The sequence below is a fragment of the Oncorhynchus tshawytscha genome, linkage group LG19 (genome assembly GCF_018296145.1).
Source record: "Oncorhynchus tshawytscha isolate Ot180627B linkage group LG19, Otsh_v2.0, whole genome shotgun sequence".
Classification (NCBI taxonomy): domain Eukaryota; kingdom Metazoa; phylum Chordata; class Actinopteri; order Salmoniformes; family Salmonidae; genus Oncorhynchus; species Oncorhynchus tshawytscha.
The window spans coordinates 30,054,841-30,082,747 of NC_056447.1; the positions used below are offsets into that span (position 1 = coordinate 30,054,841).

The following is a 27,907-nucleotide window of genomic DNA, read 5'->3' on the forward strand; positions in this document are numbered from 1 at the left end:
AAATGACCCCAAGCATACTTCCAAAGTTGTGGCAAAATGGCTTAAGGACAACACAGTCAAGGTATTGGTGTGGCCATCACTAAGCTCTGACCTCAATCCTATAGAAAATGTGAGGGCAGAACTGAAAATGCGTGTGGAGCAAGGAGGCCTAAAAACCCGATTCAGTTACCAGCTCTGCCAGTAGGAATGTACCAAACCCAACCTATTGTGGAAAGCCAGCTAGGGTAGGGTAGTGGTTAGAGCATTGGACTAGTAACCGAAAGGTTGCAAGTTCAAATCCCCGAGCTGACAAGGTACAAATCTGTCGTTCTGCCCCTGGACAGGCAGTTAACCCACTGTTCCTAGGCTGTCATTGAAAATAAGAATTTGTTCTTAACTGACTTGCCTAGTAAAAGAAAGGTAAAATAAAAAAAAGCTTGTGGAAGGCTACCTGAAACATTTGACCCAAGTTAAACAATTTAAAGGCAATGCTACCAAATACTAATTGAGTGTATGTACACTTCTGACCCACTGGGCATGTGATGGCTGAAATATATCATTCTCTCTACTATTATTCTTGACATTTCACATTCTTAAAATAAAGTGGTGATCCTAATTTACCTAAGACAGGGCATCTTTACTAGCATTAAATGTCAGTAATTGTGAATTACTGAGTTTAAATGTATTTGGCTAAGGTGTATGTAAACTTCTGACTTCAATTGTATATAATATTAAATTCAACTTTATCATGTGTTTTCCTGCTCTCTCCCCAGGACACGCTGTGTGTGTAGAATGAACCAAAGCTGTGTAAAGGAGGGGTGTCCCTCCCAGAGAACAAGACCTCTCCGTGTAGTAGCATGGACCTCTTGGTACAGGTGGGGGCGGCGATAGGAGCATTCATTAGAAAGGTAGCTAGTACCTGTAATAGATTACATTTAGAAAGTAACCTTCCCAACCCTGTTGATGGCTGAATGTGTGTAGGAGCACCAGTGGCCTCTGGATGGAGTGAAGGCAAGACCAGACTTGTTCCATAAGACCACCAACAAAGTCCTAAATGCAAACTTCTACCGGTAGGTTTATGTTCTCTACATCTTAAAACACATTCTAAAACAACCTCTTCTGTGGATACTGTTATTGAGGCCCAGCTAGTAGTTTTTAGTAGCTCTTACACAGTAGTACCCTGCTGTTTTTTCACCATATGTTGTGTTTCTATTGATTAGTTCTCTGGGGCAACCTCGGCATGTGAAGCAGGTCGTAATGTGGTGGTGACACTTCGCTGTAACTCGGATAGGAGCTCACAAGGAGAACTCACAGTACCCAGGTACTTACTGTCTGTCTGGCTCCTTACCGCTCCTCTTCCCCCTCTCTCTTTCTCTCTTTTCCTCTTTCTGTCTTTCTCAGAAACTGCAGCCTCAATGGAGTTTTCTACTAAAAGGAGCGACTTGAAAGACGTCCAAGCTCGAAATGAACTGCAAACTGAATTCACAGAAAATCTGAATCCTCTTGTGACTGTCAAATTAGTATGGAGTAGTTTGTTTTTACTCCCAGGCAGCTAGTTATCTAACTCTGTGTGATGGGGCTGCAGGCTGGAGGAATGAAGGAAGCTGAAGACAAACATGGATTTAGCATTCAGATTTGATTAGATTAAATCTCATTGAGACTGTCCTTATAAAGTAATGGTTACATACATAACAGTTACGGTATATTTCTCTGTTGTAGTCAGTGTCCGGCTGGGAGATGTGACGGCTGTACCTTGAGGGCGTGTCCTCAGTGTACCGCCACGGACTACCACCAGATAGAGACAGCCTGCAAGGGAGGTGTGTGCGTGTGTTATACTTACCATTCTCTATGTTCAGTTATAAACCGGGTGGTTCGAGCCCTGAATGCTGATTGGCTGAAAGCTGTGGTAGATCAGACCATATACCACGCGTATGACCAAAACATTATTATTACTGTTCTAATTATGTTGGAAACCAGTTTATAATATCAATAAGGCACCTCAGGGGTTTGTGGTATATGGCCAATATACCACGGCTAATGGCTGTATCCAGGCACTCCACATTGCGTTGTGCATAAGAACAACCCTTAGACGTGGTATATTGGCCATATACCACATCCCCCCAGGCCTTATTGCTTAATTATATAATATTAAATTTAACTTGATCATTTGTGTGTTCCTGCTCTCTCCTCAGAACATGCTGTATGTGTGGAATGAACCAAAACTGTGTAGAGCAGGGGTGTTCCTCCCGGAGAACAAGACCTGGCCGTGTAATAGCATGGACTTCTTGGTAAAGATGGGGGCGGCGATAGGATTATTCACCGCCGCACTGCTCTTCATCACCTGCTACTTCTGGAAGAAGAACAAGAGGTAGGAACTGATTCAGTCCTTCACCCCATTAATTAATTTATACTTCTGGAAGAACAAGTACTGTAGGTTGACTTTTCTAAGTCTCCCCCTGTCTCTGATAGGCTGGAGTATAAATTCTCTAAGCTGGTGATGTCGTCCAATAAGGTGTGAACTGCCGGTGGTTGGACAGCTGTGATGGAGGGAGGGAGGGAGGGAGGGGTGGAGGACAAGGTAGTCTACTCCAAAAAAAACATCACTGTTACGCAAACTCAAAGCCATCACATCTAGGGTAAAAACTACACAGAAATCAAACTACATTACCTACGTGTGTGCATTAATTTGCAAGTGCAGAATCTGTTTCTCTCTTGGTAATGCTAGATCATGGACTAACGTGTCTATCTGTCTATTTCATTCACAGGGAAACGGAGAAAGTTATGAAACTGAACAATTGAACTACTCACAGTCAAACGGATTGGTGTTGGGGGTGAAGAAAGAGGAAAGAGAACAGGGAGTGAGACCAACCCCTCAGACTTTTTCAACAGATCACCCCTGTTGAGTGTTTGAAACCTTAACACATACATACTACAGGAGGTTGGTGGCACCTTAATGGGGGAGGAGGGGCTCGTGGTAAAGGTTGGAGTGGAATAGCATGAAATACATCAAACATGGTTTCCAAGTGTTTGATGTCAGTCCATTCGCTCCGTTCCGGCCATTACTATGAGCTGTCCTCCCATTAGCAGCCTCCTGTGATACATACACACATGCAGAGTACACACACCCCCTGAGAGAACACACACCCATAATGCACGCGCACTGACACAAACACATGTGAAAGGACATTACACCCTTCTTTCATTATCTCTGGATTGTTGGTATATGGCTGGCATGATTTAAGAGGGTGTGTATGGTGTGGTATATGGGTGGTGTGATTTAAGAGGGTGTGTATGGTGTGGTATATGGGTGGTGTAATTTAAGAGGGTGTGTATGGTGTGGTATATGGGTGGTGTAATTTAAGAGGGTGTGTATGGTGTGGTATATGGGTGGTGTAATTTAAGAGGGTGTGTATGGTGTGGTATATGGGTGGTATTTAAGAGGGTGTGTATGGTGTGGTATATGGGTGGTGTAATTTAAGAGGGTGTGTATGGTGTGGTATATGGGTGGTGTAATTTAAGAGGGTGTGTATGGTGTGGTATATGGGTGGTGTAATTTAAGAGGGTGTGTATGGTGTGGTATATGGGTGGTGTAATTTAAGACAGTGTGTATGGTGTGGTATATGGGTGGTGTAATTTAAGAGGGTGTGTATGATGTGGTATATGGGTGGTGTAGTTTAAGACGGTGTGTATGGTGGTATATGGGTGGTGTAATTTAAGAGGGTGTGTATGGTGTGGTATATGGGTGATGTAATTTAAGAGGGTGTGTATGGTGTGGTATATGGGTCGTGTAGAGTCTAAATGTGGGATGTTTTTGTGTTATTTTCCGTCACTCTGTTATCAGGTTGCTTTGGTGGCCATGTTGTTTTTATTCAGGTGTTTTGCCATCTGAGACCAACTTCACACCAACCCTTAAACTCTTTCTTAATAATCTGGATATGAGGAAAGAAAGTGTTCCACGTGCCCTCTGAAAGGCTTGGTGGGATGTTCTTTCTGTCCAATCCTTTGAGATAGAAGTGCACACATAGCCCTAGATACCCGGCCGACTTACACACACACACACACACCCTTGTACAGTCTCATCTCAGTCTGACCAGCACCGTCCGTGAGCAGTGACACATTTGATCTGTCTGGTTTGTTTTAGGGGGGCTGTGTAGGCTTTGGGTTACCATGGTGATGTTGAAGAGGGAGTGTCCCTCACCCTCTCCTAGTTCAGTCAGGCGTGGCGATGTTACATTATGCATACGATGATATGATTCTGACCTATCTGTTATTTCAAGTTAAATAAATTGTTTGTGTACACTTTGAATCTGTCCCTTCACTTCTAATGAAGGTCCTGCACACACAAGAAACAGCAAACACAGGCGTATCATTTTATGGTTTATTATGATGTCATCATGTCTTCATTATTGCACGCATCATGAGCTCTATTGCTTTGTGATTGGCCAGTCCAAAGAGGTCAGGGTTCACCTTGACTCCAGATTGTGGAGTAGGGTGAAATTGTCCCTAACCACTGATCTAGGGTCAGATACATTGTCATCCTCTAATGGTTACAGTTAGAATTGAGGATCTGATCCTAGATCTGTGCTTGTAGGAGCAACTTCTACCTCGACTCTGGAATGTTCTGGCCTGTTCCTTTAACATCTGGGGAACACTGGTTAATTCCAGTTTAGAATACGCTGTGAAAGCGAACACATTTGTTAACATTATTAAAGACCCCTTTGGACACACTTGGTACCATTCAAATTGACACTGTTAATGGTAAAACACTGACTTAACATCACTGTTCTGTTGTACTGATCTACATTGCTAGTGAATGACCAGTCACTTTCATAGCCTATTATCATATGTACACATTACAATGCCTGTCATCTGTTGGTCAAGCTAAGTAGTAGTCTTTCAAAGGGAGTAGTTATATGCCTCATATCTCTCCCTCTCCATCTCCTCAAGGCTCCAGTTGTGACAGCCCCCTGTCCTTGGCTTGTATATGAGTCCGGCTCTGTTTCCGTGTGCTTGGCCTGTTGGAGTGGGCTCATAGAACCCTTCTTGGCATGATGTGTTGCAGTGGGCTCAGGATCTGTACAGAGCCTGTCTTAAGCTATCTTGGCTCAGACAAGTGCACCAGCAAAGTTTCACAAGATGAGAGAAGGGAGACTGGCGTGGGTGACAGAGAAAGATGGCGAGACAAAGGCTGGGAGTGAGATGGAGAGGTGGAATGTGGAGAGAAGGGTTGGCTGAGAGAGGGCGTTTTCCACCAAGTCTCGTCATTAGAGAGCCGGTGTAGTAAGATTGAATCCTACTACACTGGCTCTGACGCTCGTCGGATGTGGCAGGGCTTGAAAACTATTATGGACTACAAAGGGAAACCCAGACGCGAGCCTACCAGACAAGCTAAATGCCTTTTACGCTCGCTTCGAGGCAAGCAACACTGAAGCATGCACGAGAGCACCAGTGTTCTGGATGAATGTGTGATAAAGCTCTCGGTAGCCGATGTGAGCAAGACCTTTATTAAACAAGTCAACATTCACAAAGCCAGATGGATTACCAGGACGTGTACTCAAAGCATGCACGGTCAACTGGCAAGTGTCTTCACTGACATTTTCAACCTCTAAATGACTGAGTCTGTAATACCTACATGTTTCAAGCAGACCACCATAGTCCCTGTGCTCAAAGAAGAGAAGGTAACCTGCCTACATGATTACCGCCCCGTAGCACACTACGTCGGTAGCCATGAAGTACTTTGAAAGGCTGGTCATGGCTAACATCAACAGCATCCTCCCGGACACCCTAGACCCACTCCAATTCGCATACCACCCCAACAGATCCACTGATGCCTCAATCGCACTTCACATTGGCCTTACCCACCTGGATAAAAGGAACCCCTATGTGAGAATGCTGTTCATTGACTACTTATCAGCGTTCAACACCATAGTGCCCACAAAGTTCATCAGTAATGACCCTGGTACTAAACACCTCACTCTGCAACTGGATCCTGGACTTCCTGACAGGCCGCCCCCAGGTGGTATGGGTAGGCAACAACACGTCTGCCACGCTGATCCTCAACACTGGGGCCCCTCGGGTGTGTACTTAGTCTCCTCCTGTACTCCCTGTTCACCCACGACTGCGTGGCCAAACACGACTCCAACACCACCATTAAGTTTGCTGACGACATAGTGGTAGGCCTGATCACCGACAACATTTAGACAGCCTATAGGTAGGTCAGAGAACTGGCAGTGTGGTGCCGGGACAACAACCTCTCCCTCAATGACAAAGGAGCTGATGGAAAAAGGAAAAAGCGGGCTGAACAGGCCCCCCATTAACATCAACGGGGCTGTCGTGGAGCAGGTCGTGAGTTCCTTGGTGTCCACATCACCAACGATCTATCATGGTCCAAACACACCAAGACAGTCGTGAAGAGGGCACGACAAAACCTTTTCCCCCTCAGGAGACTGAAAAGATTTGGTATGGGTCCCCAAATCCTCAAAGTTCTACAGCTGCACCATCAAGAACATCCTGACCGGTTGAATCACTGCCTGGTATGGCAACTGCTTGGCATCTGACCATACGGCCCTACAGAGGGTAGTGCGTATGGCCCAGTACATCACTGGGGCCAAGCTTCATGCAATCCTGGACCTATATAATAGGCAGTGTCAGAGGAAAACCCATAATATTGTCTGAGACTCCAGTCACCCAAGTCACTGTTTTCTCTGCTACCGTACGGCAAGCGGTACCGGAGCGCCAAGTCTACCCGCTGTATATAGCCTCATTATTGTTATGTTATTGTGTTTTTATTATTTTTTTACTTTAGTTTATTTGTTAAATATTTTCTTAACTCTTCTTGAACTGCACTGTTGGTTAAGGGCTTGTAAGTAAGCATTTCACGGTAAATTCTACTGTGCACTTGTAGTCAGCGCATGTGACAAATAAAGTTTGATTTGAACTTGTGTGAATCAACATCCCCCACCTCTGTTCTTCATGCTTGACTCCCCCATCCCACTCTATCAGAACAAAAGGAATTGTGAAAGTGGATGTTGCAGTGGTTTGCTATAGTGATGTGCAATGCGGGGAGGGAATAGGAGGGTCTAGTATCTGGTGGGTGCAAGGCTGGGGAGTGAATGCATAAGCCTAGGGACAACAAAGCCTCCCAATCCCTGAGCTGTGTGTATGTTAGTGTGTGTCTGGGCTGAACAATGCTGCTCTGCCTCCTGGGCCATGGGATGCTTTTACATAATCCAGGTCCTCTTGGCCTGCTGCAACACACACACAAACTTCTTTAGGCTCCCTCAATCACAGAAACGCTCTCTCCCTCTTTGTGTCTCTTTCACTATTGCAAAGACTTTGGGGAAATGTTTGACAGGCTCACTGCGTCAGAGGTGCAACACCGGTTATTACACCCCAGGAAATCCTGTTAGCAGAGAGGGGTGTGGCCTCATTCTCCTGGACTCCACTTCCTTAATGTTTCACACTACGGAAAAGTGGGATGAAGGAAAGAAGATGAGGTGACCAGGATAGGAATCCATTTGAGATGCATAAAAAATAACTTCCTCCCACCTGATTTTATATACACAATGAGACCGGGGGAGGCTATAGTAACACCGGGAGTAGGATGACTTTAACCACAGACACTGCTCTAAGGTCAGTTTTACATCTTTACCCCTACTGGTTAAGGTTAGGATTGGTGGACTTTAAACGGATCCTAGATCTGTGCCTATAAGGACAGCCTCTACCTGGAGCATAAGCCTAGCAGACACACAGAGCATTGCGGTTAACAGAACATGACTACAGGACACATTGACATGGGAGAACGCACTACCCATTGGTTTAAAGGATGCAGGGAAGATGTGTGTTCAACTAGACTAGTTTGCAGAAAAGACTTTTCTACAAACCGTGCTTGTGGAATGATTTCAAAGAATGTTTGTAAATGCTAAATGAAACATCAGTGACTGAGTTTATGATTGTGGCATGGCATCAACAATGTTTCTTTAATATTGACAGTTAAGACTTGGAAAGAGTCACTTTTAATGAACTACCTTGAGTTGTCACACTGATGCTAACGTTTGATGCGGAAATACCAGTTAGATAGAAACGTTGTTGTTGTACACACACGTCTGTTACTATGGCCATCAAGGTAAAGGGACCCTCCTATACAGTGGCTGTTCCATGGAATTAGAATGAGTAGAAGGAACATTCCAGTTCAAAGCCACAGTCCATATTGGGAAAGTTTCATACTTATTTGATACTATTCTGCTATAATAAGAGCAAATGTGTGATTCAACATACTATATGAATTTGAGACTATGTCCGTCTGTTCCAGCCATTCTATTCCTATGGGCTAGTCAACACTCACAGAGCTTCATCCACAGTAGTGGGAATCCTAGTGGAGTTACATAATACTGTCAACATTGTGCTGTTCCAACCATCAGTAATTATATATACAAATATACAGATACAACATACAAATGCATACTGACTGGGTTATTACAATGAGACCTACAAAAAAAGCACAAGAGTAGAAAGTCTGTGGGCTATTGCAGGTGAGGCTGTTGCAGCCACTACTCGTACAGAACATCTGTTTTCAGACACCCCTAACACACACACACACACACACACAACTCTAACACACAAACCTCACAGGCCACATTGTGTGCACGAGTGTTGCAAAATAAATGGACACATACAGTATATATTATTCAATCATTTCGTACGCACCGCTCACGCGCTTGAACGAGCATCTGCATAGCCACACGCTAAAATAGAACTTGGTTCTATTTGAGACGCTCCACGGACTGCAAGTCCCCTCCTTATTGAATATCAGGAAGACACAGACCCACGTGGATGCTTGACAAACACAGGAGGAGAGATTAATTAAATATAACAAAACTAAGTAGGTTTTCATTTTTTATCTGTGGATTAATCGTCAGAGTAGAGAAACAAGACTGTATGACTCCGGGTCAAAATGTTAAAGTTAGAAGACCATATGCATGTCAGGTAAAATATCAACCCAATGTGCATCTCCCAGGACTAACTAGCAGTCTCAACAGCTAGCTAGCTCAATGTCCATGAATGTTTCGACCTGCCTCCAAATTAATATAGTTGGTTTTGATATTTCAACCTGCGTGTCTCGATCGCGTCTGGTGTGGATGTACAAAATCAACATGCGCGCAATGGCACATGCATACGCACGCACGTGGCCGGTGTTGTCAGCATTACCTATCACAACCCTAACACACATACCTATCACAACCCTAACACACACACAACACACTCCTATCACAACCCTAACACACATACACAACACACTCCTATCACAACCCTAACACACATACACAACACTCCTATCACAACCCTAACACAATTATAAATAAATTAACACAGCCTTTTAACAAAGCTATCAAAAACAAAGCGTCAAAAAATCCTCCTACAAATTCTCTTGTTCTTTTGTATGTCTACAACAATGTTGATTCCATGATATGTACAGCACTAGAAAATAATTTAATCATAATGCACACTTTCTACAAACATGAAATGGTACTGTGCTAGTCCACGTGGTGGGAGAGGGGACAGGGGGGCACAATGTGTGCCTATTGACTAAGTCTCTGGGGGATGGGGATAGAGAGGTGAGTGGGTGGGGTCACAGAGAGGAAGTGGTGGAGTCAACAATTTCTCTCCCATTACACACAGTCGGTACATACTGGGCACTCACTGATGTGTGTGTGTGTGTGAGAGAGAGAGAGAGAAAAATGGGAAGAAAAAAGATTAAAGAATTTAGTTAAATTATAACTCGGCAATATAAACAAACCATGCACAGTGGTCAGTGTCTATGACCGTAACTGAACCATACCGTGTGAAGCGCATGTGGTGGCAGGACCACTGACACTGAAGCGATTGATATTGAGGCGGAGACTGGTGACGTTCTTCTGTGGTTGGAACATGATGATGTGGACCTTGGGAGCGAACATACAGCCCAACACCACGAAACCACTGAGACTGACAGAGATACACATGGTGGTGGTCTGGACCTGTAGAGGGAGACAGATCGCATGGTAACTCCATTGGAACAGAGGAGCAGAGGAAGGAAGGAAGGATTATTTTTGTGGACATATGCATGAACACACACAAAAGCACACATACGCGTGATCCTGCTTCACACACACCCTACCTGAATAATCACAAAGTCAGATTAATGAGACCACAGGAGTGGTTTATTTTTTCCACAGTTTAGGGCTGTGTGTGTGTGTGTTTGTACGATGCTCTCACCCTGTAGTCACTGGATGTGACGTAGAATATGGGCAGGAAGGCTAGCCAGATGATACAGGTTGTGTACATGGTAAATCCTATGAACTTAGCCTCATTGAAGTTCTCTGGACACTTCCTGGTCTTGAAGGCGTACCTAGATCAGATAAAGGACACGAAAAGAAAGACTAAATAATCCTTCAAGTCAAAAGCAATAAACAGAATAATACATCTTGAGAAGTACACACACACACACACACCACCTACACGGTACACAGGATGACCAGGAGCACGTCATATACTAGTGACAGCAGCATGCTGGAGTCACGGACGTTACACTTCAGGATCACTGTCTGCCGTCGCTCCGGTAACGTAAACCTCCTGGTACCAGGAACCTCCAGCAGCAACCACACAGACACCATCACTAACTGGACCGATATCAGACTGAGACAGATAAACACCTGGGGAGGGGAGGGCAAGGGGGAAGGGGACACCATCAGACAGAGGAACACCATCATCATCTGACTATAACTTCCCTCCCTACCTTCCTCCCCTCTCCTTCCCTCTATCCCTGTTTGATTGACAGCTAGGATGACCTCTGACCTGAGAGGTGGGGCTTATGAAGCGAGGCCTTGTGGTCCCGCCCCCGTCCTTTACCCCGCTGAAGATCCGGGCGATTCGATTGGTCTTAGTGAGCAGGGCTGAGTAGCAGACAGCGAATGAGGTGCTTAGGCCGAGGCGTCGCATGGCGCAGATAGTAGGAGAGGGCTTGGCCAGGAAGAGGAAGGTGAGGGAGTAGGACATGAAGACACCCAGCAGCAGGATGTAACACAACTCTCTGCCTGACGCCTTCACCAGGGGCGTGTTGTTGTGTCTCACAAACACCCAGAACACCAGAGATGTACAGAGGAACCTGCAGAGGGAGAGTAAATCAGTTTCAGTTGATTTTATTGAATCCCCTAATTCGACTAGAATTTGTACTAGGCCTAAACAAAAGCCTGTACTTTACACCTATGCCTTTTGTATGTCTTTGATCGGGTTCAAGTCCGGGCTCTGGCTGGGCCACTCAAGGCCATTCAGAGACTTGTCCTGAAGCCACTCCTGCGGTGTGTTGGCTGTGTTCTTAGGGTCGTTATCCTGTTGGTAGTTGAACCTTCACCCCAGTCTGAGGTCCTTAGCGCTCTGGAGCAGTTTTCGTCAAAGATCTCTCTGTAATTTACCCCGCGTCCATCTTTCCCTCAATCCTGACTAGTCTCCCAGTCCCTGCTGCTGAAAAACACCCCAGAACATGATGCGCCTACCACCATGCTTCACCATAGGGATGGTGCCAGGTTTCTTCCAGACATGAGGCTTGGCATTTTTTTTTTTTTGTGAATTTCACCCTTTTTCGTGGGATCTAATTGTTAGTAGTTACTATCTTGTCTCATCGCAACGACTCCCGTACGGCTCGGGAGAGATGAAGGTCGAAAGTTATGCGTCCTCCGAAACACAACCCAACCAAGCCGCACTGATTCTTAACACAGCGCCCATCCAACCCGGAAGCCAGCCGCACCAATGTGTCGGAGGAAACGCCGTGCACCTGGCGACCTTGGTTAGCATGTACTGCGCCGGGCCCGCCACAGGACTTGCTGGTGCACTTGGAAAAAATTCAATCTTGGTTTCATCAGACCAGAGAAGGGTTGGCCAAGGCCCTTCTCCCCCAATTGCTCAGTTTGGACAGCTCTAGGAATAGTCTTGGTGGTTCCAAACTTCTTCCATTTAAGAATGATGGAGGCCACTGTGTTCTTTGGGACCTTCAATGCTGAAGACATTTTTTGGTACCCTTCCCCAGATCTGTGCCTCGACACAATCCTGTCTCAGAGCTCTACAGACAATTCCTTTAACCTCATGGCTTGGTTTTTGCTCTGACATGCACTGTCAGCTGTGGGAACTTATATAGACAGGTGTGTGCCTTTCCAAATCATGTCCAATCAATTGAATTTACCACAGGTGGTTTTCCAATCAAGTTGTAGAAATATCTCAAGGATGATCAATGGAAACAGGATGCACCTGAGCTCAATTTCAAGTCTCATAACAAAGGGTCTGAACACTTACGTAAATCAGGCATGTTTTATAAATTTGCAAAAAGTTTGAAAAACGGGTTTTTCGCTTTGTCATTATGGGGTATTGTGTGTAGATTGATGGTGATACAAATATATATATATATATATATATATATATATATATTTTTTAGAATAAGGCTGTAACTTAACCAAATGTGTAAAAGGGAAGGGGTCTGAATGCACTATATATATACCAACTGGTGATACTTATCCCTCTTTCTCTCCTCTAAAGTCTCACCCGACAATGGCGATGCTGATGGGTCCGATGGCCCAGGCGTCCTCCCACATGATGTAGTCCTCGGGCAGGTCATAGCAGAAAGTGAGGTCTTCACTGGGCCACTGGCCGGGGGCGCAGGGCGAACAGGTGAACTCATCAGCTAGGTACTCATGAGCCTCACATGCAGTACAGATCCAACAACAGTACTCTCCTACAAGATACAGGTATAAAACATATACATTAACTTAGGCAGAGTTTATGTTAGAAAAGGAAACTAGGTTGTTTACATGAACGCCAGCTGCTAAAATCGTTTTATTCTCCAAAACAAATTACATGGAAACTTCTATTAGTGCTGTCACTAGATCGCAGTGAGCAGCCTGCTCAACGCCCTATGTGTGTGTGTGTGTGTGTGTGTGTGTGTTCCTCACCAGCCTGCATCTTCTTCATCTCATTGCGGGCACATGGGTCACTGCACTGGGATGGGGGCACCACCTCCCTTGGCCAGCGAATCAGGTCACTGCTCAGGCTTAGAGTCTCCGCCCACTCGCCGATGGGCACGTAGCCATAGCGATCAGCGTTGCGCTGGTAACTGAAGATGTTGTAACGTCCCATCCCGTCGCCATAGGGATCAAACTTCACCACAGTCTCACTGCCGAGAGGAGAGAAGGGAGCTGAGAGGGAGATAAGGATAAGGGGAAAGAGAAAGAGACAGCGAGAAAGAGAGAGGAGGGGTGGAAGGGTGAAAGAGAATGGTAGGGTATGAGAGGAGAGAGATCGGGAGAGAAGATAAGAAACAGAATGGAACTAGTGTCAGGATTTCAATTTCATTTGAAGTCGATTTGAACAAAGCAGTGTCACAGAGGAGTGTAATGAATTCCAAGACATAAATTACATACAAAGCCAGTCGAAGTGACAAAGTGAGAATGTAGCAAGTGTATCTAGTGGTTTAAACGTGTGTTACAGCATCTCACTGAGGTCAATATACTGTACACAGCAACATAACTGCAGAGAGTAAGAGAGTGTTACACCAGTGTTAACTAACCTGGTTTGAATCCTTGGGGAGCTAACACAAGTCTTCAGGTTTCAGGAAAGGTGTTTACCCCTCTGAGGTAGGCTTAAATATAGCTGAGACTGTGTTATATATATAGACCCTGTGTTTTATATAGACCCTGTGTTTTATATAGACCCTGTGTTATATAAAGACCCTGTGTTATATATAGACCCTGTGTTTTATATAGACCCTGTGTTTTATATAGACCCTGTGTTATATAGACCCTGTGTTATATATAGACCCTGTGTTTTATATAGACCCTGTGTTTTATAAAGACACTGTGTTATATATATAGACACTGTGTTATATATAGACCCTGTGTTTTATATAGACCCTGTGTTTTATATAGACCCTGTGTTTTATATAGACCCTGTGTTTTATAAAGACACTGTGTTTTATATAGACCCTGTGTTTTATATAGACCCTGTGTTTTATATAGACCCTGTGTTTTATATAGACCCTGTGTTTTATATAGACCCTGTGTTTTATATAGACCCTGTGTTTTATATAGACCCTGTGTTTTATATAGACCCTGTGTTTTATATAGACCCTGTGTTTTATATAGACCCTGTGTTTTATATTATATAGACACTGTGTTTTATATAGACCCTGTGTTTTATATAGACCCTGTGTTTTATATAGACCCTGTGTTTTTATAGACACTGTGTTTTAGACCCTGTGTTTTATATAGACCCTGTGTTTTATATAGACCCTGTGTTTTATATGACCCTGTTTTATATAGACCCTGTGTTTTATATAGACCCTGTGTTTTATATAGACCCTGTGTTTTATATAGACCCTGTGTTTTATATAGACCCTGTGTTTTATATAGACACTGTTTTATATATAGACCCTGTGTTTTATATAGACCCTGTGTTTTATATAGACCCTGTGTTTTATATAGACCCTGTGTTTTATATAGACCCTGTGTTTTATATAGACCCTGTGTTTTATATAGACCCTGTGTTTTATATAGACCCTGTGTTATATATAGACCCTGTGTTTTATATAGACCCTGTGTTTTATATATAGACCCTGTGTTTTATATAGACCCTGTGTTTTATATAGACCCTGTGTTTTATATAGACCCTGTGTTTTATATAGACCCTGTGTTTTATATAGACCCTGTGTTTTATATAGACCCTGTGTTTTATATATAGACCCTGTGTTTTATATAGACCTGTGTTTTATATAGTGTTTTATATAGACCTGTGTTTTATATAGACCCTGTGTTTTATATAGACCCTGTGTTTTATATAGACCCTGTGTTTTATATTTATATAGACCTGTGTTTTATATAGACCCTGTGTTTATAGACCCTGTGTTATATATAGACACTGTTTCATATAGACCCTGTGTTTTATATAGACACTGTGTTATATATAGACCCTGTGTTTTATATAGACCCTGTGTTTTATATAGACCCTGTGTTTTATATAGACCCTGTGTTTTATATAGACACTGTGTTTTATATAGACCCTGTGTTTTATATAGACACTGTGTTTTATATAGACCCTGTGTTATATATAGACCCTGTGTTTTATATAGACCCTGTGTTATATAGACCCTGTGTTTTATATAGACACTGTGTTTTATTTAGACCCTGTGTTTTATATAGACCCTGTGTTATATATAGACACTGTTTCATATAGACCCTGTGTTTTATATAGACACTGTGTTATACATAGACCCTGTGTTTTATATAGACCCTGTGTTTTATATAGACCCTGTGTTTTATATAGACCCTGTGTTTTATATAGACCCTGTGTTTTATATAGACACTGTGTTATATATAGACCCTGTGTTTTATATAGACCCTGTGTTTTATATAGACCCTGTGTTTTATATAGACCCTGTGTTTTATATAGACACTGTGTTTTATATAGACCCTGTGTTTTTTAGACCCTGTGTTTTATATAGACTGTGTTATATAGACCCTGTGTTTTATTAGACACTGTGTTTTATTTAGACCCTGTGTTTTATATAGACCCTGTGTTTTATAGAGACACTGTGTTTTATTTAGACCCTGTGTTTTATATAGACCCTGTGTTATATATAGACACTGTTTTATATAGACCCTGTGTTTTATATAGACATTGTGTTTTATATAGACATTGTGTTTTATATAGACAGTGTTTTATAAAGACACTGTGTTTTATATAGACCCTGTGTTATATATATAGACCCTGTGTTTTATATAGACCCTGTGTGTTATATATAGACACTGTGTTTTATATAGACACTGTGTTTTATTTAGACCCTGTGTTTTATATAGACCCTGTGTTATATATAGACACTGTTTTATATAGACCCTGTGTTTTATATAGACATTGTGTTTTATATAGACATTGTGTTTTATATAGACAGTGTTTTATAAAGACACTGTGTTTTATATAGACCCTGTGTTTTATATAGACACTGTGTTTTATTAGACACTGTGTTTTATATAGACCCTGTGTTTTATATAGACCCTGTGTTTATATATAGACCCTGTGTTTTATATAGACCCTGTGTTTTATAGAGACACTGTGTTTTATTTAGACCCTGTGTTTTATATAGACCCTGTTTATATAGACCCTGTGTTTTATATAGACACTGTGTTTTATTTAGACCCTGTGTTTTATATAGACCCTGTGTTTATATAGACACTGTTTTATATAGACCCTGTGTTTTATATAGACATTGTGTTTTTATAGACAGTGTTTTATAAAGACACTGTGTTTTATATAGACCCTGTGTTTATATAGACCCTGTGTTTTATATAGACCATGTTTTATATATAGACCCTGTTAAATATAGACCCTGTGTTATATATAGACCCTGTGTTTTATATAGACACTGTTTTATATATAGACCCTGTGTTTAAATATAGACCCTGTGTTATATATAGACACTGTGTTATATATAGACCCTGTGTTTTATATAGACCCTGTGTTTTATATAGACCCTGTGTTATATATAGACCCTGTGTTTTATATAGACACTGTGTTATATATAGACCCTGTGTTTTATATAGACCCTGTGTTTTATATAGACCCTGTGTTTTATATAGACCCTGTGTTATATATAGACCCTGTGTTTTATATAGACCCTGTGTTTTATATAGACCCTGTGTTTTATATAGACACTGTGTTATATATAGACCCTGTGTTTTATATAGACACTGTGTTTTATATAGACACTGTGTTTTATATAGACCCTGTGTTTTATATAGACCCTGTGTTATATATAGACCCTGTGTTTTATATAGACCCTGTGTTTTATATAGACACTGTGTTTTATATAGACCCTGTGTTTTATATAGACACTGTGTTTTATATAGACCCTGTGTTATATATAGACCCTGTGTTTTATATAGACCCTGTGTTTTATAGAGACACTGTGTTTTATTTAGACGCTGTGTTTTATATAGACCCTGTGTTATTAGACCCTGTGTTTTATATAGACACTGTGTTAGACCCTGTGTTTTATATAGACCCTGTGTTTTATATAGACCCTGTGTTTTATATAGACCCTGTGTTTTATATAGACCCTGTGTTTTATATAGACCCTGTGTTTTATATAGACCCTGTGTTTTATATAGACACTGTGTTATATATAGACCCTGTGTTTTATATAGACCCTGTGTTTTATATAGACACTGTTTTATATAGACCCTGTGTTTTATAGAGACACTGTGTTTTATTTAGACCCTGTGTTTTATATAGACCCTGTGTTATATAGACCCTGTGTTTTATATAGACACTGTGTTTTATTTAGACCCTGTGTTTTATATAGACCCTGTGTTTTATAGAGACACTGTGTTTTATTTAGACCCTGTGTTTTATATAGACCCTGTGTTATATATAGACACTGTTTTATATAGACCCTGTGTTTTATATAGACATTGTGTTTTATATAGACATTGTGTTTTATATAGACAGTGTTTTATAAAGACACTGTGTTTTATATAGACCCTGTGTTATATATAGACCCTGTGTTTTATATAGACACTGTGTTTTATATAGACACTGTGTTATATATAGACCCTGTGTTTTATTATATAGACACTGTGTTATATATAGACCCTGTGTTTTATATAGACCCTGTGTTTTATATAGACCCTGTGTTTTATATAGACCCTGTGTTTTATATAGACCCTGTGTTATATATAGACCCTGTGTTTTATATAGACACTGTGTTTTATATAGACACTGTGTTTTATATAGACCCTGTGTTTTATATAGACCCTGTGTTATATATAGACCCTGTGTTTTATATAGACCCTGTGTTTTATATAGACACTGTGTTTTATTTAGACCCTGTGTTTTATATAGACCCTGTGTTATATAGACCCTGTGTTTTATATAGACACTGTGTTTTATTTAGACCCTGTGTTTTATATAGACCCTGTGTTATATATAGACACTGTTTTATATAGACCCTGTGTTTTATATAGACATTGTGTTTTATATAGACATTGTGTTTTATATAGACAGTGTTTTATAAAGACACTGTGTTTTATATAGACCCTGTGTTATATATAGACCCTGTGTTTTATATAGACCATGTTTTATATATAGACCCTGTGTTAAATATAGACCCTGTGTTATATATAGACCCTGTGTTTTATATAGACCCTGTGTTTTATAGACACTGTGTTTTATAGACACTGTGTTACATATAGGCCCTGTGTTTTATATAGACCCTGTGTTTTATATAGACCCTGTGTTATATATAGACCCTGTGTTTTATATAGACCATGTTTTATATATAGACCCTGTGTTAAATATAGACCCTGTGTTATATATAGACACTGTGTTATATATAGACCCTGTGTTTTATATAGACCCTGTGTTTTATATAGACACTGTGTTATATATAGACCCTGTGTTTTATATAGACACTGTGTTTTATATAGACCCTGTGTTTTATATAGACCCTGTGTTTTATATAGACCCTGTGTTATATATAGACCCTGTGTTTTATATAGACCCTGTGTTTTATAGAGACACTGTGTTTTATTTAGACGCTGTGTTTTATATAGACCCTGTGTTATATAGACCCTGTGTTTTATATAGACACTGTGTTTTATTTAGACCCTGTGTTTTATATAGACCCTGTGTTATATATAGACACTGTTTTATATAGACCCTGTGTTTTATATAGACACTGTGTTTTATATAGACCCTGTGTTTTATATAGACCCTGTGTTTTATATAGACCCTGTGTTATATATAGACCCTGTGTTTTATATAGACCATGTTTTATATATAGACCCTGTGTTAAATATAGACCCTGTGTTATATATAGACCCTGTGTTTTATATAGACCCTGTGTTTTATAGACCCTGTGTTTTATAGACACTGTGTTTCATATAGACACTGTGTTTTATTTAGACCCTGTGTTTTATATAGACCCTGTGTTAAATATAGACCCTGTGTTATATATAGACCCTGTGTTTTATATAGACCCTGTGTTTTATAGACACTGTGTTTTATAGACACTGTGTTACATATAGGCCCTGTGTTTTATATAGACCCTGTGTTACATATAGGCCCTGTGTTTTATATAGACAGGATCAGGATCAGGTCATATAAGGACTACCATCTACTGTACACGTGGTATTCTAGAGGAGACAAGGGTCAGGTGATTTTAATTCAAATGCATTCTTAATTTAACCAGTCAATTCAGTTAAGAACAAATTCTTATTTACAATGAAGTTCTACCCCGGCCAAATCCAGACTACGCTGGGCCAATTGTGCGCGGCCCTATGTGACTCCCAATCACAGCTGGATGTGACACAGCCTGGGTTTGAACCAGGGACTGTAGTGACACCTCTTGCACTGAGATGCAGTGCCTTAGATGACTGCGTCACTTGGGAGGTTAAGCCTACCCTGGGTTATGCATGTATGTTGGTAACATGCATCCCTCATCCTGCTCTTGTCCTTTTACACTTATAAGATCAGATCAAAATCAGTTCCCAATACATCTTTTAATTGTCTACATCTGTCCGAAAATGTGGGCACCACCAGAATAAGGAGATACAGTGCATTCGGAAAGTACTCAGTCCCCTTCCACATTTTGTTACATTCCACCCATATTCTAAAATGGATTAAATCGTTTTTTCCTCATCAATCTACACACAATACCCCATAATGACAAAGCGAAAACACGTTTTTAGACATTTTTGCAAACGTAAAAACATAAGCATTCAGACCCTTTACTCAATACTTTGTTGAAGCACCTTCAGCAGCAATTGCAGCCTCGAGTCTTCTTGGGTATGACACTACAAGCTTGGCACACCTGTATTTGGAGAGTTTCTCCCATTCTTCTCTGCAGATCCTCTCAAGCTTTGTCAGGATGGATGGGGAGCATCGCTGCATAGCGATTTTCAGGTCTCTCCAGAGATGTTCCATTGGGTTCAAGTCCGGGCTCTGGCTGGGCCACTCAAGGCCCTTGTCCCGAAGCCACTCCTGCGTTGTCTTGGCTGTGTGCTCAGGGTCATTGTCCTGTTGGAAGGTGAACCTTTGCCCCAGTCTGAGGTCCTGAGCACTCTGGAACAGTTTTCATCAAGGATATCTCTGTACTTTGCTCTATTCATCTTTCCCACAATCCTGACTAGTCTCCCAGTCCCTGCCACTGAAAAACATCCCCACAACATGATGCTGCCACCATCATGCTTCACCGTAGGGATGGTGCCAGGGTTACTCCAGACATGACACTTGGCATTCAGGCCAAAGACTTCAATCTTGGTTTCATCAGACCAGAGAATATTGTTTCTAATGGTCTGAGAGTTCTTTAGCTGCCTTTCATCAAACTCCAAGATGGCTGTCATGTGCCTTTAACTGAGGAGTAGCTTCTTTCTGGACATTCTAACACAAAGGCGTAATTGGTGGAGAGCTGCAGAGATGGTTGTCCTTCTGGAAGGTTCTCCTCTCTTCACAGAGGTACTCTGGACGTCTGTCAGAGTGACCATTGGGTTCTTGGTCCCCTCCCTGACCAAGGCCCTTGTCCCCCGATTTCTCAGTTTGGCTGAGCTGCCAGCTCTAAGAAGAGTCTCTAAGAATAATGGAAGCTACTGGGTTCTTGCGGACATTCAATGCTGCTACTGCAGAAATGTTTTGGTACCCTTCCCCAGATCTGTGTCTTGACACAATCCTGTCTCGGAGCACTACGGACAATTAATTTGACCTCATGGCTTGGTTTTTGCTCTGACATGCACTGTCAACTGTGGGACCTTATATAGACAGGTGTATTCCTTTCAAAATCATGTCCAATCAATTTAATTTACCACAGGTGGACTTCAATAAAGTTGTAGAAACAACTCAAGGATGATAAATAGAAACAGGATGCCCCCGAGCTCAATTTCGAGTCTCATAGCAAAGGGTCTGAATACTTCTGTAAATATGGTATTTCTGTTTTTTATTCTTAATACATTTGCAAAAAATAAATAAAAACCTGTTTTCGCTTTGTCATTGTGGGGTATTGTTTGTAGATTGCTGAGAAAAAAAAAGTATTTTATCAATTTAAGAATAAGGCTGTAGCGTAACAAAATGTGGAAAAAGTCAAGGCATCTGAATAAATGGAAGCATGATAGCACCAGGTATAAACAGGGCTTCTGTGTTGGTAGGCTCTTTTAGGACCTATTCTAACTGGTTTAGAGCGCATGGTTCTGAGCATTGTGGCAGATACGCTGACTGGGACTAAAGCTGATATTGTTGTGTGTGAGTGTGTGTTTGTGTGCTGACTAGGACTAGAAGACTAGAAGAAGAATGGAGTGTCAGACCAGAGAGGTTATGAAATCCATTTATCACAAAGACAACCTACTTCTCTTCCCCACTCCTTTTTATGCCTCTCTTTCCATCTCCCTCTCTCTCTCTCCCTCATTCTCTCTCCCGCTCTGTCTCTCTCTCTCCTTTAGGATATTGGGAGTGTTTAGGCTTCTTCCAGAGATAAACGTTAAATGATTTAAATAAGGAAAAGCTGATAAGATAGTCCATATCTATATAATAAAGCAAAATAGCCACATGCACGCACACACACATTCACACACACATTCACACACGCATTCACACACGCATTCACACACGCATTCACACACACATTCACACACACATTCGCACGCACATTCACACACGCACGCACACACACATTCACACACACATTCACACACACATTCACACACACATTCACACACATTCACACACACATTCACACACACACTTGCTGACAGTCAATACATAACTGCATAACACTGTAAGATACAAACACTGCAACACTGCAAGATTAGTTGTTTTTTATCGCTTTGGTACTATTTTCACAACAATGTGGTGAATTGCCAAAACTCTTAGTACAAAACTCATGCGGACGTGTTTTTAGAGCTCTCCTGACAATTTCGGCTTAACTTCTTTTAATCTCTTATTTCCATCCTCGTTACACGAACAGCACATTTTCTTGGACAATTTCAGGCGTATCTACATCCATTATGAATCGACTTAAACATAGTCCTCCTAAAACAAGAAGAACATCTCACATCAACAACGTGGTCCAGGCTAGGCTGTCACGCCTGCTCCCGCTCTTCCTCCCCCTGGCGCTCGAGGGTGCCAGGATCCCCAGCATTACGCACTCAAGCCATCATCAGTACGCACACCTGCCTTCCCCTGTCACGCGCATCAGCGATCAATGTACTCAATTCCTTGTGTCATTACCTTACCTATATCTGTCTCTTCCCAAACTCTGTTCCCTGCTTCGGGATTAATTGTCTCATGTTCCGACGCTGTTCCTGTCTTGTTTCCTTGTCTGTTCCCGAATAATTGTCAGGCTCCCCGTACCTACTTCTCCTGTCCGGCGTCGGCCCTTACATAGGCCAGTTAGCCCTGCTAATTCAGCCAGCTACACTAATCCAGTTAGCCCTGCAAGCTCCTCACACCACGAGTCTGACATGAAAATCAACAATGTAGACGACATAAACCAGAACCAGAACCAAAGGGTTTTGGAAGCTATCTCTGCCATGAGGGCGGACTTTTCCACCAAACTCGAAGGTGTCCTAACATGGATTCGTGAGGTTAAACGTGACCTTCAAGCCTACTCTACACGCTTGGACGAAGCAGAGGAATGCATTAGCACGGTGAAAGATACTGTCGTCACTGTCAAAACAACGACCGAAAAGTTGAAAAAAACAGGTGGCTGACCGTACTTCAAAACTGAACTCGCTCAAGAACCACCAGAGGAGGTCTAATTTGAAACTGGTTAATCTACCTGAAAAAGTGGAAAATAGTGACCCAGTTGCATTTCTCGAGAGATGGCTTCCAGAGGTATTGGGGCTGGACATCTTTCCAGACCACCTGTGCAATGAAAGAGCCCACCGGCTTCCGGCTCCTACAGGCCTGAGAAACCACCCTCTCCTCGAGTCCTTATCATGAAGTTTCTCAACTTTCAAGACGATATCTGAGTGATGCGGAAAGCCAGGGCTATAGGCAAGGTGATATACGGGGACCAAGAGATCATGTTCTTCCCTGACCTAGCCGCAGACCTGCACCGAAAAAGAAAAGGCTAGATCGGGGTTGAACGCCAACTCAGGTCCCTCAACATTGCCTATGGAATAGCCGTCCCAGCTAAACTATGTCTGACTTACAATGGACGGTCACACGAGTTTGAATCTCTCCCTCAAGCCGAGGCATTCATCCGTGGCATTCAACGTGAATCTTCTTCCTAGTCATGTTGCCGCTGTGAAGTTCACCGCCACTCTGGACTATGGGAAATTAAACCACCTTGGATTATGTGACTGTTGGCAAGCTAACTAACAATAACTAATGTATTAACTGCTACTGTAGTACTGTAGCTAACATAACAGTTAAGTGAATAATATGGCGAGCTAGCCCACACAAAGTTTCCTTATATTTTTTGTAGCCTGTATGTGCTCATCACTTAGCTCAGTTTCTTCTATATGACAGGCGAGATAGCTGTCCATTGAACGTTGGACGTCATGTTTAAGTTTATTTTTGTTATGTTGATCATTCTCTTCCATTGGATTACATAAAACACTGTAAAATCCTGGCAAATATATTTAGCTCCATGTCAATGGACACATCGGGTGTCACACCCTGATCTGTTTCACATGTCTGTGTGCTTGTCTCCAACCCCCTCAAGGTGTCGCCCATCTTCCCCATTATCCCCAGTGTATTTATACCTGTGTTCTCTGTTTGTCTGTTGCCAGTTCATTTTGCTCATTCATACCTACCAGCGTTTTTCCCTGCTCCTGCCTGTTTTCCTGCTCCTGTTTTCTAGTCCTTCCCGGTTTTGACCGTTCTGCCTGCCCTGACCCTGAGACTACCTGCCGTTTTGTACCTTACCCCACCGTTCTGGATTATTGACCCCTTCCTGCCCTGACCCTGAGACTGCTTGCCGTTCTGGACCCTGTATACCTTCTCTGGATTATTAGGAATAAACTTTAGTTTCTTCAATGCTGTCTGCATCTGGGTCATACCTCAAATGGGTTATCGGGAGCTTATTCATTCATCCTGCACCACGAGAAGCATCGGAACTACTTTATATGAAGACTTAAGTTTCGATCATATCCTTGGACTAAAATTATTCTACGTTACTACGCTATATGTATGGGCCATTTTGTTGCTTGGTAGCTACTAGCAGCAGACCCTATGTTGTGGATCATCTACAACTATTTGGGATTGTCCACACTGTAACGTCAATGTTAGTCAATCTTCACTGACTAGTGTTACTGTTTTAGGTGGAGCTATGCTTCACTACTTTTCAAATGAATACTATGTGATATTTCACATAACATCTTGCAAGATATGCCTTTTGATTTGTTTGGGAGGAGTAATGGCCGAGAGAAGGCAGGAGACACTTAATTTTGTCTAGCATTGCTTAGGTTAGACTGCTCCCTTTAATGGATCAGTCGTCCACCAGGCTACACTCTACAATTGGGGCGATATGGGAGAGGAGGCGTTGCGTGTCTTGGTTAGGGAGACAAGGGAATGGGGTTCAGTTTTTTACTGTTAGGATAGATTTATGTTTGTTCGTTCCAACAGATCTTTACATATTTTCCTTACTACAAAATATTTAATGCGGTCCTTATAGTTACTAAACATATTTTAGATAAGCCTTTATGCTATATCTTATACCATTTTTACATTTTTGGTTAAATTACTTCAAATATAAAACTGAAATGTACTTTGCGGAATGTCTGTGGAGTTTGTAAACTATCCAAGCTTAAACAGCTTATTAATAGGTTTAAAACACTTCCTTCATCTATGTGTTCCGACAAGAAACTCACTTGGTATGGTTCTCAATCAGGGACAGCTGACTATCGTTGTCTCTGATTGGGAACCATACTTAGGTAGCTTTTTCCCACCTATGTTTTGTGGGTAGTTGTTTTCTGTTTAGTGTTCTGCACCTGACAGGACTGTTTCGGTTTCGTTTATTCACTTTGTTATTTTTGTTCTAGTGTTCAGTTTAATAAAATCATGAACACTTACCACGCGCTCTTTAGTCCGATTCTTCCTCATCACACAATGACCGTTACAACGTTTTACCAGTTTCAAATCAAATCAATTAAATGGGAAAATGAGAGAGAGGGACAGAAAAATCTGAGAATTGGAGAGGGAAGCTTTTTTGGATAACTCAGATGAAGTAAACAAGAAATGATTTGCTCTTAAAGCTCAGTATGAAGAACTTTCCACCTCAAAGGCTGCAAACAGCTTAACGAGGCTGAAACCGTCCTATGATCAAGGTGAAAAATCTGGTAAATCGTTGGCCTGGCGGATTAAGAAGTTAAATTTAGACAGAGCCATTAATGCAATTCATAATTTACAAGGACAATTATGAATGGATTCTGTAGAAATAAACCAAACATTTGCTTCCTACTACAACACACTTTACAACTCTGAATCTCCTGAGAACTTAACTAATCAGACATCCTTTTTGGATGGTCTTGATTTTCCCTCTATTTCAGAAGACACAAGACTGGATCTGGAAGAGGAATTGGATGGTGTTGAAATATCTGATGCTAGGAAAAGGGAGGTAAAGTGGCAGGTCCAGATGGGCTCCCAATAGATATAAGATATTTAGGGACAAACCTCTTTTCCACTTTTGGATATGTATGCTGAATCCTTTCAGCAAGGTTGTTTCCCCCTTCTTTAATCACTCTTATTCTGAAACCTGATAAATCCCCAAAGTTACAGACTGATTTCTCCTCTGAACTCCAACAAAAATGTTTGGGCTAAAGCTTTAGCGAGGTGATTGGATAGAGTGCTCCCATATCTAATACACAAAGACCAAAATGGGTTCGTGAAAAATCGTCAAGGTTTTCACAATGTGAGGAGAGTACTAAAAATAGTGCACGTGTGTGAAGGGTCCACTGATACTTCCATTCTCTCACTTGATGCAGAGAAGGCATTCAATAGAGTTGAGTGGTCTTATTTATTTGGAGTGCTTAAGAGATTTGTGTTTGGGAACTACTTCTGTAAATAGATTAAAATGTGATATACCAACCCCACTGAAGAAGTTGTGTGGTGGATGAATCAGAATTAGTTGGGTAACATAAGTAATTAAGATATATCATATCTGCATAATATTCTTATGTTTTTATTAGTATGTATTTCTAATAGACTCTAGTGTTGGCAGTTGCATTTCTTCCCTCAGCTGGGGCTCAGTCATTTGGGGTCCAGAGAGGGGAGAGGTCAGGCTTGTCCTGAGGACAGGATGGAACATCGTCTTCATATGTGAACGTATCTGTTAAACCATGTGAAAGGGTGGCGTGATTAAGGGGGAGCCAATTACTTGTCTCCACAATGTCCGTGCACAAGTCATTTCCCCCAGTGAGCTTGTCCATGAGTGGGGTCGGGAGGGGATTTACTTGAGATGGGAGTATCTAGAGTTGACAATTGAGTTATGCCTTGGATGAGGTAATGTTTTGGTACTATGAAGTACCAGGAATGAGATTAGAACCTTGTTTTAGAGACCAAACTGAGCGATAATTTATAGCGAATGCTATCTGGCTAAGGGATACTCCTTTCTCAAGTAAAAGGCCCTTTGTGAAGAGTTCCTAAGATCTGTGGTTCATCATGTAAGTTGAGAGGGGTGTGTCTTGGCTATAAAAGATCTGTGTATTCTTCTGTAGTCACTCTCAAAATTCATTATAGATAGTGAATTGATCTGAGAGTCAAAGGGCTATTGTAAAGCTCATATTATTAAAGATGAAGTATAACTCTGACTGGTGTGTGGTTTGTAACTCTCATTTGGTAATACAGGAAAATGCCATCACAGTTGCTAGTAACAACTTGATTTCACAACCTTCTATGCTTTTTTGGGGCACGAGACCAGGATGTCTGGCCAGTCCAGGACTCATTATTTTAGCTATAGAACCCTTTGCTATTGCAGTAAGGTCTCACCGTCAATTAGTGGAAATAAAACATTGGATTTTGAACATCGAGTGGCCTTGTATGCCGATGATACCCTCTTATTCAAAACAGATTTAAAGAATTCCATCTCTTCCCTTTCCAATATAATTAATAACTTGTAAATTCTCTGGGTTTAAAGTTAATAAAACCAAATCTTCTATCTTTTTCCTCAACAAGCAAGATAGACCGAATACAGTTGTACATCATCCATTTGTGAATACAGAACAAGGGTTCATATATATTGGTATTAGAAATCACACCAGAAATTAGCTCCTTGAGTTCAACAAATTCTGAACCCATGGTAATGAGTGTAACAGAATCCATCAACAGATGGACATCATTGCCTATATCTACTATTGGTAGAATAAATATAATTAAGATTAATATTCTGCTCAAATTGCTTTATCTATTTCAATCAATTCCTCTGGCTCCACCACCTTTATTTCCCCCAAAGATCAGAAAGACACTCTCAAATTGTATCTGGAGCAACATAAAACCAAGACTTAGACTTTCTCTTCTTTATTTGCTCAATGACAGAGGGGGACTGCAACTTCCAAACCTACAGTGGTATTACTGGGCTGCACAACTTCGGGCTGCAATGTTTTGGTTCTCCAAGAAACCATGTTTACCCTGGCTGCAGAATGAAATGCTGTCTACAAAAAGCTTAACTTTGGATATTTGAACTCTGCTCCCTTTAAGAAGCTAAAGAAGAATATGACTAATCCCTTTGTTAAAAACACCCTAACTATATGGCTGTATAGCAATATCTGGGTGAATGTGAGGACTTTATTTTTTAAATTAGTCTGTGAATATTTGGTTGTTATGTTTTTGTCTCTTTGGGTTGAGGGGGAGGTGTATCTTTGGGTTGAGGGGGAGGTGTATCTTTGGGTTGAGGTGTCTCTTTGGGTTGAGGGGAGGTATATCT

At 41.5% G+C, this 27,907-nt stretch overlaps 1 protein-coding gene and 1 long non-coding RNA gene across 2 annotated transcripts in view; one reads left to right on the forward strand and one right to left on the reverse strand.

Annotated features, from left to right (window-relative positions):
• Positions 1–758: 758 nt before the first annotated feature.
• Positions 759–2,342, forward strand: LOC121840020. Its single transcript, XR_006079321.1, has 5 exons — positions 759–854; positions 961–1,049; positions 1,200–1,300; positions 1,699–1,796; positions 2,172–2,342. It is a non-coding gene; the product is annotated as an uncharacterized LOC121840020 (long non-coding RNA).
• A 4,452-nt stretch (positions 2,343–6,794) lies between these two features.
• Positions 6,795–27,907, reverse strand: part of LOC112253833 (metabotropic glutamate receptor 3-like) — a 68,257-nt gene continuing 47,144 nt past the window's right edge. Inside the window, exons 7-13 of the mRNA XM_042301565.1 lie at positions 12,957–13,199; positions 12,550–12,739; positions 10,813–11,122; positions 10,477–10,670; positions 10,234–10,366; positions 9,818–9,995; positions 6,795–9,678 (exon numbers count right to left, since the gene is read on the reverse strand). Of these exons, the coding sequence (XP_042157499.1) occupies positions 9,608–9,678; positions 9,818–9,995; positions 10,234–10,366; positions 10,477–10,670; positions 10,813–11,122; positions 12,550–12,739; positions 12,957–13,199 (1,319 nt within the window). The 3' untranslated portion in view covers positions 6,795–9,607. The remainder of the gene's footprint in view (positions 9,679–9,817; positions 9,996–10,233; positions 10,367–10,476; positions 10,671–10,812; positions 11,123–12,549; positions 12,740–12,956; positions 13,200–27,907) is intronic.